Genomic DNA, 18,445 nt, shown 5'->3' with positions numbered 1-18,445 from the left:
TTGGTAGCGCTACGTTGAAAAACAAGCTTCATTATGATGTATTCAATACGAATTTTTTACTGTGGGGTTACTAACCTAGTTGATGTCAAAAATGTTTCACCTGCCCACACACAAACACCCTGTTAAGCCCTACACCAACTGTTACGTTCCCATGATAACCCTCTTTCTGGCAGTGTTGGCTCATTCATCACTTCACTTATGTATATCTCTATCTTAATCAATCAACAGGGGCCTTTATACTTTTTTAACTTATGCATCTGTCCCTATATCTTTATCTTTTGTGAAATATTCGTTTCCTATTTAATCTGTGCAATCTTTTACTTTATCATCAAATCCGCCTTTTATATTTTAAATTATGTAACTGACTATATGTCTTTTACTATGTCAAACATTCATTTTGTCAACCGCCGTGTCCAATTTTATAATATGTTTCAAACTTTTTGCCGCTGAAGCCCACCCACCACCCATAGAGGACGAGGGGAATAAAATTACAATAAAGGGAAAAACACATATTATCTCATAATCATATCGTTTTAACAATTCTAAATTTGACTTTATTCGATGCTAAGCTGATTTTGCGTATATTCTGTGACGATGCCACTACGGCTCTGTGATATTTTAAGCGCAACTTTACACATCCATGAAAGTAATGATTTTTCGTTATGGCATATGTCGTTGTTTTAAGATGCAATCTGTCCGCAAATCGTATTTCATTTCCCATGTTTTGCAGCACATCTAATAGTGGTCATTGCTGACCGAAACTGGTAGTCTAAGGACCCAAAATTTTTTGATCACTGACGGAAATAAAAGAAATTTATTGACCGTCTTGTCTCACAGTGGAATAAATGTACGAAGAGTTTTGGCGATTAATTTTGGAATAATAAACAGTTTACGTATCTTTTCCATGTGTCTCGTTTTCATTTGACTGCCTCTTATAAGTTCACACAAACAGCTGTATCGGTCCAGAAAAATACGTCAACTTACTGACAGGTTACTGTGTAAAGGTTTATTGGTTCGTTTCCTTGTTGTTGCCATCTTTTTACGTCTCGACAGTGGGAGTATAGCATTTGTTATATGGCCAACTGTTTTAACGCACCTGTTTCCACGCACCGTAACATCCTGTGGCGCGGGCGCTCACGAGTCACGTATGCTTGTTTCATAAAATACACACACGCCTACCTCCGAGTGCGCTGCTTCGTGGTTTTATTGAATACGGGACTCAGAAGACAGATGACACCACCGAAGGCAAGACGTCCCCGCACAATAAAAGCACCTTCATTTGCATAATAGCTTTCTGAGTGATTTCCGAGGACCTCTCTGGCCAGCAGTAGCTGCAGCCACGCTGTTGTCTCGGTATTACCTGACGCACTGCCTGTGTTGACTGTTTACTTACGTTTGATGCTGTATATTGTATACGCATTGCTTGAGGCATGCCATGTGTCGCGTCCAGATTCGTTATACATTCAGAACTAACAGCTGCTTCTTTAAATGCCACGTGTACAGCGTTTTATTGTGTGTTTTCGACATCCACATCAACCCAATACAGCGCACATTCAACAGAAATACATTAATGGAGTTTCCAAATGAAATTTATGCATGCAGGCGTGCGTGCGGCCGCACTTCTGTGTATGTGTGGGTGTGTGTATGCGCGCGCACGTTTTTCACGACATACTGGCGAAAGGCTGAGTTAAATGCCGTTGGGCAGTTGGCCAGAATGGCTTGCAAAGGCCAGAACCTTTTTTTTTTTTTTTTTTTTTTACAAAATAGTCTTCAAAGTACTACTTTCAAGTAGCTTAGCTACATAGACAAATGGCCTTAAGGTGAAATAATTAGATACAGCCTTGCAGTGCATCATAAATAAATTTTAGGAGGTCGCTGTAGACTGCAAATCTTATACAGGACAAGCAACTACAGCCACAACGAGGAGCGTCCGCATCGGAATAAGAAAACCTGTTGACAGTTTCAGGGCCAGCTCTTGGTTTCCGTGAAAAGGACACCCGATGTTACATCACGTACGAGGGCGTGCTGAAAATTAATGCCTCCGAATTTTTATGTGAAGCTCTTGAATCTTTTTAAATGAAAAAAGCGTTTTTGACACTCTATATCTTTAATTTTCGTGTTTACATATTTATTTGTCAACATAGTCACCCCGGCGACGAACACATTTCTCCCAACGAGAGACCGGTTTGTCGATATCGTCACTGTAAAATGTCTGAAAAAAAATGTTCAAATGTGTGTGAAATCTCATGGGACTTAACTGCTAAGGTCATCAGTCCCTAAGCTTACACACTACTTAACCTAAATCATCCTAAGGACAAACACACACACACTCATGCCCAAGGGAGGACTCGAACCTCCGCCGGGACCAGCCGCACAGTCCATGACTGCAGCGCCTTAACCCTCGGCTAATCCCGCGCGGCTAAAACGTTTGACTTTGTTGACGGAGACGCAGCCTCACCTCGACTATTAAAGCGAAGTTGTTGAAGGTGTTCTTAGAGTTTTGGAAACAGATGAAAATCGGGTGGCGACAAGTCGGGACTGCGTGGAGGATGATCGATGACAGCGAACCCTCGGCAGATTGTTGCAGATGTCGTAGTACTTGTGTGTGGTCTGCCATTGTTATGCTGAAGGGGATCGTGTCACATGTGAAGACGAACACTTCTAATTCGATACTCCATTACAGCGTGGTGTTTCTCTCGCACCGTCATAGTTACGTTATACACCACCCTGTAATTCGGCAGAGGGCTGCAAATATATAGAAACGAAGAATAAGGATGTAGAGTGCTAAGAACGCTTGTCTTATTTAAAAAGCTTTAAGGGTTTTCAAATAAAAAATTTTGAGATACTATTTCTCAGCACGACTTCGTAGTACCAGATTCGGTTTGTGTAGACCGTATACACGGATTCAATGAAGAGAAAGAAGTCAACAGTTTAGCGACAGCTACAAAAAAGCTTCTACTGGAATTTACTAGTTCTACATCGATAAATTATCAGAATTTTGAAAAACTTGTTCCTTACTGGCAAAACTAATATTTAACATTAGGCCCAAGTTGTCATGTTTGCTGTTTCAACAACGTAGATTCATTTTAATATAAGGTAAATTTCCCACCACGTTCTTACTGTAAAATCTATTCTTTTGAAGTTTTTTTTCTTGTTTTCCTGTACATAATAATACTGTAAAGCGACTGCCATTTGTTGCCAAATATTGGCTCTTCAAGTCAAAAACGGATGGGTAAGTGAAAAAATAGTAGAAGAACATTCATAGTTTGAGTTTTCATTCTTAAATGAGAACATCTGTCAATGGAGTATAACAGAAGAATCTATAAATGGGGTAAAAGGGCAGTGGGTAATACTTGGAGTCAAACTCGTGTGGCGACCGCTAGTTAATATTTGGTCCGTTAGTCCGGTAGAAGAAGATGATCTGTCTTTCGTAGAGTGCACAGAAAATGTGTACCGCTGTATGGGCTATATAGAATTTTAAGAGTTTTTCGTGTATTACAGCGTAAAAAGAAGGACCATTTTAATAAAACTATATCACATAGTTACAGGCAGGTGACACGTATAATACTGACACTCAGGTTTTCTTTCTTCTCAGTGACTATTAAAAGATAGTACACGTTGAAGCGCTGTAAGGATTTCTCCCAAGAAAGGTTGGGCACATCGCGACCCATAGAGTTGACTTTTGTGGTAAGTTCCTATGGGACCAAACTGCTGAGGTCATCGGTCTCTAGGGTTACACACTATTTGATCTAACCTAAACTACCTCATGGTAAGGACAACACACACACCCATGCCTGACGGAGGACTCGAAGCTCTAACGAAGGAAGCCTCGCGAACCGTGTCAAGACGCCCTAGACCGCGCAGCTACCCCGCGCGGCAGAGTTAATAGCTAATGCTATTCAGTGTTTCAAGTTACCCATATTGCTATGAAGTTGTACAGTAGAGCCATGTCTTTCACATAGATCCACAAGCAGAAATAGCTAGGAATGCATTCTGTGGACTTTGGTCAACAACGCCCTGAAGTCCACCTTCATCTAACCCATCGATCAAATCGATTTTCATTCGAAACAGTTCGAATCACCCAGAGCCAATTGGGCGGAGTTCTGTCTCCATGGAATACGAAACTGTCTGTATATGCTCTCAGTAAACGGAGAAAAAGGTTTTCAGTTTTTTGCGATAGATTTTTCCTCTGTAAGCCCATCGTTACCCAGAAAACGTAAGATATTTGCCTTAAGGGAATCTTTCTAGCGTTTAGCTGTTTCAGTTGACATGCTGAACACAAAACCTGCGCGCTGTGACGATAGACACGGTCATTCGGCCGAACAACCACGTCCTAACTGAAAATTTTACCTGAGAGGAGGGTTCAGCCTGCTTCTATTACACTACTGGCCATTAATTGGTACACCAAGAAGAAATGCAGATGATAAACGGGTATTCATTGGACAAATATATTATACTAGAACTGACATGTGATTACATTTTCACGCAATTTGGGTACATAGATCCTGAGAAATCAGTACCCAGAACAACCACCTCTGGCCGTATAACGGCCTTGATACGCCTGGGCATTGAGTCAAACAGAGCTTGGATGGCGTGTACAGGTACAGCTGCCCATGCAGCTTCAACACGATACCACAGTTCATCAAGAGTAGTGACTGCCGTATTGTGCCGAGCCAGTTGCTCATCCACCATTGACCAGACGTTTTCAATTGGTGGGAAATCTGGAGAATGTGCTGGCCAGGGCAGCAGTCGAACATTTTCTGTATCCAGAAAGGTCCGTACAGGACCTGCAACATGAGGTCATACATTATTCTGCTGGATCGAATGAAGGGTAGAGCCACGGGTCGTAAGAGATCTGAAATGTAACGTCCACAGTTCAAAGTGCCGACAATGCGAACAAGAGGTGACCGAGACGTGTAACCAATGGCACCCCATACCATCACGCCGGGTGATACGCCAGTATAGCGATGTCGAATACACGCTTCCAATGTACGTTCACTGTGATATCGCCAAACACTGATACGACCATCATGATGGCTGTAAACAGAACCTGCATTCATCCTAAAAAATGACGTTTTGCCATTCGTGCAACCAGGTTCGTCGTTGAGTACACCATCGCAGGCGCTCCTCTCTGTGATGCAGTGTCAAGGGTAACCGCAGTCATGGTCTCCGAGCTGATAGTCCATGCTGCTGCAAACGTCGTCGAACTGTTCGTGCAGATGGTTGTTGTCTAGCAAACGTCCCCATCTGTTGACTCAGGGATCGAGACGTGGCAGCACGATCCGTTACAGCCATGCGGATTAGATGCCTGTCATCTCGACTGCTAGTGATACGAGGCCGTTGGGATCCAGCACGGCGTTCCGTATTACCCTCCTGAACCCACCGATTCCATATTCTGCTAACAGTCATTGGATCTCGACCAACGCGAGCAGCAATGTCGCGATACGATAAACCGCAATCGCGATAGGTTACAATCCGACCTTTATCAAAGTCGGAAACGTGATTGTACGCATTTCTCCTCCTTACACGAGGCATCACAACAACGTTTCACCAGGCAACGCTGATCAACTGCTATTTGTGTATGAGAAATTGGTTGGAAACTTTCCTCATGTCAGCACGTTGTAGGTGTCGCCACCGGCGCCAACCTTGTGTGAATGCTCTGAAAAGTTAATCATTTGCATATCACAGCATCTTCTTCCTGTCGGTTAAATTTCGCTTCTGTAGCACGTCATCTTCGTGGTGTAGCAGTTTTAATGGCCAGTAGTGTTGCCTCGAAGGATTCCATCCATTTCACTTTGAAATTTTGTGTAAGCTATTGAAACAGCTGTGGTGTATCCGATTTAATGTGTAAATTACTTCTCAAAAACCGGCAGATAGTGAACGTAAGTACTGAAAGTTTGCAATGGCTAGGGTTGTGAACTTAGGTAAACACTGCTGGAAAGCCTCTCTACGTCTTTCTCAGATTCGCGAGATCAGAGGACTTCTTCCTTCATAAATATGTCCAATACGTTGTAAGTGCCGCAACCACCTTTCAGCATTCTAGGGGAAAAGACGTGTACAGGTCGTTAAGCCTTCTTCAAAAATCGCGCTGTACTATGGGAACAAAATTAGTTCTTTGAATAACTGACAGATGTGAATGAGGCGGAATAACCTGTAGTGATGGTAAGTGACACGTGTCGGTAGAACGCGACTAACTTTATTGGGAGTTTCTATTACAGTTTCATGAACTCGGTTGGTTCATTCTTCTTCATTTACCTAATACCTTAAATACAGAACACGAACTAAATATTTTGCAAAGTAAGTCTTTTAAAGTAAGTTTTGTAACTGAAAACAGCGTTTGCTTCATTCTAACGAAGTAATAGACGGAAATACTGAGGAATCCCCGTAGATTGCAGCTCGTCTGTTAGATACGGATCCTCAGTCATCACACATGAAACCCGGCGAATGTATACAGGAAACTCAGAAAAAGAAGATTAACATGCGATTTCTAGAAAAATCCATTCCGTAACACACGTGAAATTTAATGTGAACTGAGGGATTTTACTTTTAATTACAACGAGCATGAAAACTTGCCAACCAACTAAAATAGTATTATACGTCTGTTTGCATGGCCATCTTCCGCAGCAGCTGTTAAATTCGATTACTATTGGTTATCCGCCTTTAGCTGACAGCAATTTAATTAACGAGAATAATTCTAGACGTGTTTCTCTTTTGTTTATAAAGCATCTTCCGTGGTTATTTTGCAAATTGGATACATACGTTTGTACATTTCTTTTAAGTTGAAAAGAGCTTTTTGTTCATAAAGTTGGTGTGCAAATTACTTACGTTGTTTCTTTATATAATCTGCTTCTTCCCTCCTTGCTTCTGGGGGCTGAAGTCGAAAGACTTCGATTCACATATGCACTTCGCAGTTTTTGCCATTCTGCAGTATTTCTTTGGGTGAATTGTTTACACTTCACTTTTGTAAACTGTTTCTCACTCTGCACAGTAACAATGTTTATGTCTGTTCCTTTGTTTCCGTTCATGTTGTGAGTGTTGCCAAATTGTGATACTATTTGTGTGTGTGTGTGTGTGTGTGTGTGTGTGTGTGTGTGTGTGTGTGGATGAGTTAGTGGAAATTAGTGAAATTGTCTTGTATTTTAGGTACAGGTGTAAGAGGAGAGGTGGGGGAGGGGGGGGTGTTGATTGCAATTTTTTGCAGTCAGCAAGTAAGAAAGCTGAAAATGAAAGTCAAGAAACAGAAAAGAACAAACACCAACTCAAGGACAAAATCACAGCCGGCCGAAGTGGCCGTGCGGTTGAAGGCGCTGCAGTCTGGAACCGCAAGACCGCTACGGTCGCAGGTTCGAATCCTGCCTCGGGCATGGATGTTTGTGATGTCCTTAGGTTTAACTAGTTCTAAGTTCTAGGGGACTAATGATCTCAGAAGTTGAGTCCCATAGTGCTCAGAGCCATTTGAACCATTTGAACAAAATCACACGCAAACAATACGAGAACAGGAACAACACAAAGCGTGAAAGAAACAGAAAATAAAAGGTGATACACAATGAGATACTACCACAAATAGACACACAAAATAACCAATATTTTCAAAAGACAAGACATAAATATAACCCACCAAACCGACAACTAAATTCAGAAATATTTCCCAAGAACAATAGGAAAAACTGATCTGTATCAGGAATCAGGTATATACCAACTGAAATGCAATACACATGGTGCTAGATACATGGGCCAAACCAGGAGGACATTTGATACCAGATACAAAGAACATTAAGAGCATGGAAGTATAGGACAAATCCTTCAACTTTTGCAGAACACCTACACCGAAACCAACATAAAATGACCATCAGAAACACAGACATGGAAATCATAGGGACAAACAACAACAAAAACACCTCCTCACCTTACAAGAAAACTACCACATTCAAAAAACATAACAGAAATTAAACAACTCATAAATGACCAGACAAGCTTCGAAAACCACACACTCTTTAAATTTATTGACCACTTAATATAACATTAAATATACACATACAACCACAGGCTCCATTTATCACTACCATCTCCTTCCAGATCGGTCCTATAATCAACATTCGCACCCGTCCCCACCCACTCAAAAAAATAAAAGCTTACAGATGAGGCAAGGTTCACAAAAGATGGTGTTGCAAATGTCCATAACCAGCAAGTATGGACAGGTGTAGATTCCCCAGCAATTCAGGAAAGAGGGCATCAACATTGATTCTCAATCAACGCAAGGCAGGCATAGGCCTACTTGGCGAGAGATTAATGGGGCCATACGTGCTACCACAAAGGTTAAATGGGGCACATTATTTGGACTTCCTCGTTAACGTATTGCCTACTTTGCTGGAGGCTGTGCCACTGCAGAAACGAATACAAATTTGTTTCATGCATGATGGCAGACCAGCGCCCTTTCGTCACAATGTGCGCCAACACCTGATGCAGACATTTCAGGACCACCGGACTGGCCAGGAAGGGGGGCACGCCTTGGCTGCTTGTTCCAATCCCTTAGACTGTTGGTTATGGGGACACTTGCGTCTGCGTCACGCCAATCAACGATGTGAGGACACTACAGCATCGCGTCAACAATGACTGGGTACACATCAAAGGGTCCGGCCAGTGTGGCCGTGCGGTTCTAGGCGCTTCTGTCTGGAACTGCGTGACCACTACGGTCGCAGGTTCGAATCCTGCCTCGGGCATGGATGTGTGTGATGTTCTTAGGTTAGTTAGGTTTAAGTAGTTCTAAGTTCTAGGGGACTGATGACAACAGTCCCATAGTGCTCAGAGCCGTTTGAACCATTTTTTGAACATCAAAGGGTGCGTCATTCCTTACGCCGGAGGGCGGAGGGGTGCGCTGTCATGAATGGACACCACGTTGAACACCTCCTATAAACTCGTGTTTGTCACAGAAATTATGCATTTTCGGATACATGTTTATTGGACTTATCTTAGTAAGTATGATCTTCCAGACCCAATTTTATTGGAAATTTGTGGTAAGTACCTATGGCACCAAACTGCTAAGGTCATCGGTCCCTAGGCTTACACACTACTTAATCTAACTTAAACTAATCTATGCTAAGGACAACACACACACCCATGCTCCAGGGAGTACTCGAACCTCCGACGGGGAGAGCCGCGCGAACCGTGGCAAGGCACGTAGACTGCATGTCTACCCCGCGCAGCTTTTTATTGGAACTATTTTTCTTGTTTCTATGAGTACTACCACCGCTCAAAGTATTTGACACTTTTTTTGGATACCCTGCATTTGTACAAATATTTTACCTGTATCTCAAGCAAATTTCTCCCTGCAGTTTCGTTTTCACGTAGCTCAATGTTTGTGACGTTATATCTCCTGAACTATGTGTCATACGATGATAAAATTATGTAGACACATTTAGTGGTATATGCGATACTGTATATGAAATGTGTTGCGAATAGAATGACTAGTGAAGAAGCAATAAATTAAAACGTCATGCATGGTGCTGCAGTTTTTCACGCATCTCAGTGTTTGGCAGTGGCACAGTCCACCATTCTTCAGCCAATTGGCTCTACAAAAATTCAGAAGAGTGAGTACATAAAAAGGGGGGTAAAAAGTGGGACATGAAAAACAGTAAATGGAGATGAGTGGAGTTAAAATATACACTAAGATAGGGACACGCACTGGAGGCCAGTTAAAAAGTCGACATAAAGTTAAAAGAACACAGCTGCCAACTCAAAGTGCACTTAAAAACTACTGGACGCAAACCCAAGTTAAAAGTCAGCCACAGGATAAATATCACACAGAGCAAGACACTTTAAAAAAAACCCACTGGAAACGACATAAAAAAAACCACTGGTAGGGACCTGCCGAGGGACTAGAGGCTGTAGAGAAGGAAAAAAGAGGGGACAAAGGTGTGGTTGGTGGGGGGGGGGTGGGGTGGCTGGGGGTTCGGAGGAAGAATAAAAACGGTGGGCAGGAGGTGCACCAAGAGGCATGAGACGCGCAGGGCGGGAGATGAAGAGGGAAGACAAGGAAGGAGGGAGTGCAGAGACACTTAAGGGGAGCACGGGAGAGAGAGGGGGTGTAGGAGGGAGAAAGCCACTCAGGAGAAGGGAGGGGGAGGAGAAGGAGCCCTGAGGAGGAGACAGGAGGAAGGTGGGGTTAGAGTTGGTAGGACGGGTAGATGTCAGGGCAAAGCTCATCACCCTGGAGGGGTAGGTGCTGGAAGTTGTGTTGAGGAAGGAGGTGGAGGGTGTGGAGATGGAGAGAGGGTGGGACACAATGGTAAAGGCGAGGTAATGGGCTGAGGGTGTAAAGGAAGGGGGACACCAGGGGATGAGGGGGTTCAAGTCTGTGGACAATATACAGGGTGTGGATGTGTTCAAGGAAAAGGAGAAGGTGGGGTAAGGGGATGAGGTCGCAGAGGATGCACATGGGAGATGGAAGGTGGATATGGAAGGCGAGGTGGAGTGCATGGCGTTCTAGGATTTGGAGGGATTTATAGAGCCTGGGAGGAGCAGAAATCCAAGTGAAGCTGGCATAACAAAAGATGGGTCGGATCAAGGATTTGTAGGTGTGAAGGATGGTGGAGGGATGCAGCCCCTTGTCTGGCCAGACAGGAGTTTTAGGAGGTGGAGTCTGTTGTGGGCTTTGTATTGGATTGTAAGGAGATGGGGAGTTCAGATGAGGTGGCGATCGAGGTGGAGGCCAACGTATTTGAAGGTAGGAGTGAGGAGTATAGGACAGCCATAAATGGTTAGGTAGAAATCAGGGAGATGGAAGGAGTGGGTGGTGTGGCCTATGATATTCACCTGTGCCGTGGAGGAATTCATACAAAGGACACTTTTTGCACCAAGTGGTGAACTGGTCAAGGTGGGTTTGGGGGGCACATTGGGACCGTTGAAGGGTAGCATAAATGGCTAGGAAGGCGGTGTCATCAGCAAATTGGAGGAGATGAACAGGCGAGGAAGTTTGGGCACACCAGCAGTGTACAGGAGATAGAGGAGAGGTGAAAGGACGGTGCCTTGGGGCGTGCTGGCAGAGGGATAGAAGGTACGAGAGCTGGAATTGCGGATAGTGACATAGGAGTTCATCATTCATCTATCTATCTTCTTCTACACATTCATAAGTTAATCCCCTGCTGCAGTTTCTGTCTGTATATTGGGGCAAATCTCAAGAACTAATGTAGGGAGTTTGATGTGGTGGTCAATAATAGATAAACTGATTCACAAGGAAGGTATGTATTCTTAATTTATGAGTATTTCACTCAAATTGGCTGAATTATGATGAATTTATGTGTACTGCCACTATTAAACAACGCCATTGCCATCTAGCAGTGAATGGCAGAAATCCTTGTAATCTTTTGTGCATAGGCCACCCAATGAACTGCAAGGCCAGACAGCAGGAGGCCATCAGAAACTACCGCCAACGCCCTAAACGACCTTTGATGCAGAGCATAGCAGATATTAAGCTGATAATAACAGATTTTTTGTGCAGAGTTAATGTTTATGGTATGTTATGGGAAATAAGTATTTTGTGCTACCAATGCAAAGCAGGGTGGGCCACTTAATATTGTGAATTTGTGGTCGCATAATTACTGTGCCTACGAAGTTACATAAAACAATGGAAGTTAAATGTGTATCTCGCCCTATATGTCTCGCCTCAGTGTTCAGCAAGCTCTTGGAATCCATCCTTACCCGTTGCATCCATCACCACCTCCACCAACTCCATCTCCTCGCTAACACCCTCTGTGGCTCTTGACTTACCTTCTCTGCCAATGACAAACTCCTATGCCTCACTCATCTTCCCTCCCTCCAGCTTAACTCCCGTCGCTACGTCATTTTTGTCCCCCTAGACCTCGAAAAGGCCTACGATGGTGTATGTCATCCCAGTCTCCTGTTTAAACTCCAGCCTTATGCCCTTCCTATCAACTATGTCCCTCTGATTGGTCTGATTGCCTCCTTCCTCTCCCACTGCCCCTCCTACATAACCATCCATAATGCTGATTCCCAACCATCCATAATGCTTCTACCCCTCCATGGGTGTACCCCAGGGCTCTGTCGTCTCCCCTCTCCTCTACCTCCTGTACACAGTTGATATGACCCAACTCCCCCTCCAGTCCACCTGCTGCAGTATGCCGATGACACCACCTTCCTTGCCATCGCTTTTAGCCTTCAACGGTACAATGCCTTCTCCAGAATCACCTTGACCTTTTTGCCAGTGGCTCCTCAAAATCAAACCTCCCAAGACCCAGGCGATCATCATTGGTTGTACCACTCGCTCCTTCTGGCTCCTTTATTTTTCCCTTACCATCTGCGCCCAACATTTCCACCTCTCCCCCACCCTCACCTACCTTGGACTCACCATTGACCGTCACCTCACCTGGATCCCTCATCTCTGCTCTATCCAATCCAAAGCCCACAACTGCCTTCATTTCTTTAAACTTCTCTCTGGCTAGACATGGGGGTTGAACCCTTCTATCATCATCCACACCTACAAATCCTTAATTCGTTCCATCCTCTGTTATGCCAGTCCCACCTGTATCTCCCCCCCAAATTCTACAAGACCCTCCATATCCTCGAGCACCATGCACTCCACTTCATCTTCCCTATACACGTCTCAGCCCCCATGCAGATCCTCTATGATCTGATTCCTTTCCCCTCTTTGCTCCTTTTCCTCGAACATATCTGAGTCCTCTACACCTCCCACCGACTTAGTCCTCCCCATCCCCTAGTTGCTCCTCTCCTCTCCAACCCCCGTCCACTGCTATGCCTTCATCGTTGTGTCCCCCCTACCCAACACCTCTACACCCTTCATCTGCTCTCCCACTCTCTCCCTCCATTTATCCCTCCTATCAACTCTGATCCTCACCTCTCCCTCCCTCCCTCTGTCCTTTCCTGGGCTTCCTCTCCCCCCCTTCCATCCTGTTTCCTTTTCCCCCACCTACCTTCTCTTTGACTCCTTTCTCTCCCTCGAGTCCTTTTGGTTTCCTCTCCACTGCCTTCCCCACTCCTACTCACATCCGCCCTGCCCCCCCTTTTTTTTGCTTTTCTTCTTCTCCCCCCTCACTTCCCCCGCATCTGTCTGGGTCTTCCCCCCTCCCCCCCCCCCATATGCCATCGTACTCTATAGTGCAGTGTTTCTGTGAGTGTTCAGTGTTGTGCATCCCCCTTTTTATGTGTTGCGAATAGCCACCATGCTGTCGCTATGTGTGTTTTTAACTGTTGTGAAGAGAAACCAGACTGTCTCGTGCATTTTAACTGTACCTGTCTAATTATTATTTGTTTTAATCAGCACCACTGACCTTTATTTTTACATTTTCTTTGCAACTTTTCGCCATATTTTAGTTTTTAACAGTAGCCCCTTTATCGCCTGTATTTCACGTTATCTCCTTTGGATGAGGGAATCAAAATCCAATAAAGGAAAAAAAGTGTGTATCCGTGAATTCATTAACTTGTTATCGAGCAAGGCAGTGCAGTCATAAGACACTGGCCTCGCACTGGGGAGGATGGCGGTTGACTTCCCCGTCTGGCCATCCAGATGTAAGTCTTCTATGGTTTCTCTAAGTAGCTTAAAGCAAAAGCCAGGATGGTTCCTCTGAAAAGGACACGGCGAATTTCCTTCCTCACCTCCTCTTATTCGATGGGACATTAAATAGTACTCTTCCATCATCATCGTGTTCCTTAATGAAAGACTGATTGGTGACTGAAGGACTGGAATAAGTGTAGACAATTACTTTCTACTGGCGAAACTAAAATCGCGGGACAGGAAACAGTGTGCATGGCTCACTTGAAAATTGTGTGGCAAGTAATGTAGAAAGACGTGCGAATACATTATGTGACATCGAACCACGATGATGGATGATAGTAAAGTAGAACAGTAAATACGCGTACATGGCTATTTTACAAACTGAATGCTACATTTTTACACACAAAATGCTTATTATTGTATGGTTGTGGAGTAACTGACATTCTCATTATATTGAAAGTGATTCTATATTAACTTTTACAGATTTGAGAGTTATCTGTAATGATAAGTAGAATATTGCCTCAAAATTCTGATATTATTGTTGTTCTGACCTTTTTTATCTGCGCTGCAGATGTAACACCTGTGTATCTGCAGAAATGGCATAAACAAATAATTAACTTACTCAGCTTATGATGACCTTTGCCTGTAGAAACGTTCTTGGCATAAAAGTAACAACATAAGCTATGTACATAATTATCACTACTCAAGTAACTTACAGACCTGCAATTCATTGCAAACATTTGGTATTAAATTTACCGAGCTAAAAATAAATTAAGAAAAATTTGTGTCCAGATCCAAATTACGCTAATGCTAATAATTGAAATCGGTAGTTTTTCTTAACTGAAAGGTAGTCAGTAATTATGTTGAGCTGAATCAATTTTCCCCTCATAAAATAGGGGAAATCACACAAATAAAAATAAAACTATGTTACACAAATAAAATATACCGTTACTTACTGTATTATAGTATAACATAGCAATACATAACATTCATTAATTTTCTGAAAAGCATTTTAGTTGTAAGACACCTCAATAAAGTTTTTACTATCAGCAGATAAATAAAGGCGGTAATAAAATGATAGATACCAAATTATAGAGAGACAGAAAGATCTGTATTAACCCGAAGCTTGTCCTTCATAATCTCCATATAGCTCTTCAGGCACAGTTAATTGCTTGCTGGAGGCAAAAAGCGACACGCAATCTAAAATTTGAGCTATTGAAAAACTGATGTACTGTTTTTGGAAAGATGAGTTGTATATTGTCACGGCTGCAATTTATGGATTGTACAGCGAGACGTTTTTCAGGCTTTTTCAGTCATACGGCAGTCTGATACTGAGAACATGGGTGGCAATACAGAAGTACGAAAACAGCCCCCAATTAGTAATTTAAACATCGTCAAGGAAACTCATTTCGAGGTTCTTCTTTTCAAAAGCTCACTATTGTCGTTCACGTTTGTTTAAAAAATGTATATATACGAGCCTTGTTTTTCAGTAAGTACCGTATTGGAATAAAAATAAAATGAGGAAACTTTTCCTAGAAATTTTATATTTACACGAAAGCCCGTTCTTTAATCTACTTTTCTACATAATTCCCGCTATCATTAAGGCTCTTACTGTATCGTACTACCACCATCGTATACCATGTTCGTAGAAATCTGCTGCCTGATCATAAAGTTCGAAAATTTAAACGTTCTGTAAAAATTGAATAAAGCACACTTCTTGACACTTGAGGAAAGTCATCACATAACGTCGAAATCGTAAAGCATCTGTTCTCTCTCACTATACAAAAATGTCGCCAGTAATGACTGTAGGTCGTTCATTCCGTCCCTCATTATGCACTTTCTTACGGACATCTGCAAAAGCTTATTCGGCAGATTTCTACGAGGATGGTATTCCAAGCTGGTTGCACGATACGATAAGTACCTTAATATTGTTGGGAAAAATGTAGAAATGTAGATTAAAGTAGAGGCTTTCATGTAAAAACAAAATTGCCGAGAAAGGTCTACCTGTTTTGTTTAGAAATGGAACTGTCTTAAAAAGAAAAAAAAAAAAAAACACGCCTCGTACTTGAGGATAGCCCCTTCGACAAAACAATATCTCCTTCTTCATTATTACCCATAGCTGCTTCGGTGTCGTTATATCAGTGTCAGTGGGTATATTTTTGGTTTACATGACGGTACATTTGCTTGCTCGTGTTGGCTTCTTTATTACAGGTGATTTTTTGTACCTCTCCCCGTCTGCAATTTTGTTGCTGTTAGCCATAGTAAGTATATCACCGTATGTAAAAGCTGAATACTTTAGCTTATCACCTTTTCTTTGCATTACCAGAATTGTTATAAAGTAAAAACCACCACAAAGAGCAACAAAGCTGCAGATAGCGAACCACACAAAAATGTCCCCAGTAATAAAGACGGCAGGCAGCAACACGAGCAACCAAATGTGCTACAAAGTAAAATAAAACGATGATGAAACAGCACCAAAACTTGTGAGGAAAAGTGAGCAAGGAAAACATTGGCGTTTTGCTCAAGGTGCAGTCCTCAAATATATTTTATCGTCAACGATCTCACTCACGTACACAAGTTTATGTATACGGGATGCGGATTTTATTTGGTGCTATTTTTAGCTTCATTAAATACATATTTCTCTCCCTCTTGGAGTGTTACATTCACGAAACTTCAAGAGAAATGCATGTGAACTCTTACACATTTTGCAAGTGCAAACTATCCTAGATGACATTTTTATTGTTGGTTCACTGGATCTTTTCATATTTCTACGTCGTCATCAATGTGTAAAGTATTTCTCCGTATCAAGTTGCCGTACAAAGATGAGCCTATCCCGAAACCTGTCTGGTTAAATAAAGATCGAAGTACAGCTGTGGTAGCGCACAACAAGTTTTCCAAAAACATGTTACGGCTGCTGTACACGATGTACAGTATAGTTTTAACTCTATTGGTCTAGAAAAAACAAATGTAGAGGCTTGATTCTTAAGAGTGCAGAGTGTGTCTGTCCTCTGATGAAAGCATCACTCTATGAACGAGTCATCATTCTCCTACTCACATCGGAACTAGAAGTAACTCCTAGCCTTCCGTCAACTGTAAGTCTAAACAATTAAGATTTAATACGACATTGTAGCTAGAAAGAACTGAAGGATAAATTATTTGGTGTTACACTAAAAAAATTATGATGTCCTAAAAGCGAAAGTGTCGTTAGGTGCTATTGAAGGAAATTCGCTATACCTGAGTTATGATTTTCCCCTCTTCATAATCTGAAAAATAGGCATTTTGTCTGTTGCTTCGCAAACCTGTATGATAAGCTCTAGGATCCGTAACGTTAGAATATTTCTTCCTGTGTTTTAAAAGCTACTACTCACAATCTAGAGTGAATGTCTTTAAAAAAATCCAACTGAGTATACTATACTTACTGCCTCGCTGTGGTATCTGCGCAGCTGAAAAGGAAAATAAACACGTTCACTTAAAATTGGTCAAACACAGACATCGAGTAAATATAGTAACACTTAGAGAAAAACAATTTCTATGCGCACATCAACGAATCTAATCTAAACATTACCACCAAATAATGAGTGCCGATGATACAGGGAACTGAGAGCTCAGATCCGTGTGTCACTGGCGCACGTTTTCAACACACAACATACAACTATGACACCTAGAACATAAAAACTGACAGAATCAACATACAACTACATCAGAAACAATATAACACTGACATCACATAAATATATATTACGTCATGCCACGGTTCTTAAAACCAGTCTCCAAACACAAACATAAAATGACACAAATGAACTAATTGGATTCGTGGGTTAACCTATCATAGTGATACTGAATTCCTAACACGGTCAAGCTGCTCTGACCAAACATCGAGTAATGATTAAAATAACCTTCACAGTAATTAAACATGCAATCTGTACCATAATGCTGGTACTGCATTGTAGATACAAACAAACGCCATGCAAAGAAGCTATCTAGCACTTTTCTCGCCGATACACGCGCTGTTCAAATAGTTCTTCAAAGATACAGTTTCAGACCGTTTTTCACTTGCGTGAAACCGATCAGCACAAAACCCATTACAACGTAACTGATTATTTACCAATATACTTGCCTCTGCAGGCAATTGTCATAACAGATACACAAGCTATCACATTAACATACGCTATCTATGCAACCTAAACAGAACAGTTAGATCCAAACAAATAGTCTATATTGGGATTTCGGATCTCAGAGGAGCAGGATGCATCGCCTTGTGGTGGGATAAAGGAAAGCCTGCGCGTTCTCGTTCGTTTTCTTCAAAGTTATTCAGTGTCCGGCTATATGTAAAATACGAAGCAGTCCTCACGCGAGAGGCTCATTACTGAATGCAACACGAAATTATTATTATTTTTTTCCAAAACTGATATAGAGAAGCTCTACTGCCAACAGATGAGGAAAAGGAAAGGTTAGGGAAAGTTACAATATGATGGGGGCGTCCACGATGCACACCTGGGTAGCTCATGCAAAAATAAGCCACTGGACATCAAGGCAAGTCAAGACAGTAGCTAAGGGTCGGGGTTTCTAAGCGCAACCAGACTATGAGAGGGGAGAGAGAAAGAGAAAGAGAGAGAGAGAGAGAGTTCGGAAACTCAAGAAACTCACAAGCACGAAGACGAGGGTGTTTTCCTTCGTTTCGAGTTGACTGCTCTCACGTTAACATTGCGCATCTGGCAGTCTGCAATGGAAACAGAGAGTAGTCAAAATTTAGACAAGACAAGGATAGCTACAGAACAGCTAGCTATAAGTTTCATGACACTCGGAGTTTAGACAAGGTGCGTCATGGATTTCAAGCGTACAGTTAGGAAAGAGACTGTAGGTACCAACTGGCTCACTGTATCTCCCATATTAATACCAGCCCAAGCGCCAAATTAT

General features: G+C 42.4%; 1 protein-coding gene across 1 annotated transcript in view; it reads right to left on the bottom strand.

The window, feature by feature from the left end:
- LOC124722006 (hepatocyte nuclear factor 6) overlaps positions 1-18,445 on the bottom strand; it is a 593,663-nt gene that overhangs the window by 117,135 nt on the left and 458,083 nt on the right. Inside the window, exon 3 of the mRNA XM_047247178.1 lies at positions 16,948-16,971. Within this exon, the coding sequence (XP_047103134.1) occupies positions 16,948-16,971 (24 nt within the window). The remainder of the gene's footprint in view (positions 1-16,947; positions 16,972-18,445) is intronic.

This window comes from Schistocerca piceifrons, chromosome X, assembly GCF_021461385.2.
Source record: "Schistocerca piceifrons isolate TAMUIC-IGC-003096 chromosome X, iqSchPice1.1, whole genome shotgun sequence".
Taxonomy (NCBI): Eukaryota; Metazoa; Arthropoda; class Insecta; order Orthoptera; family Acrididae; genus Schistocerca; species Schistocerca piceifrons.
Note: the sequence above shows the minus strand (reverse complement) of the source record. Positions and strands in the feature narration are given on the sequence as shown.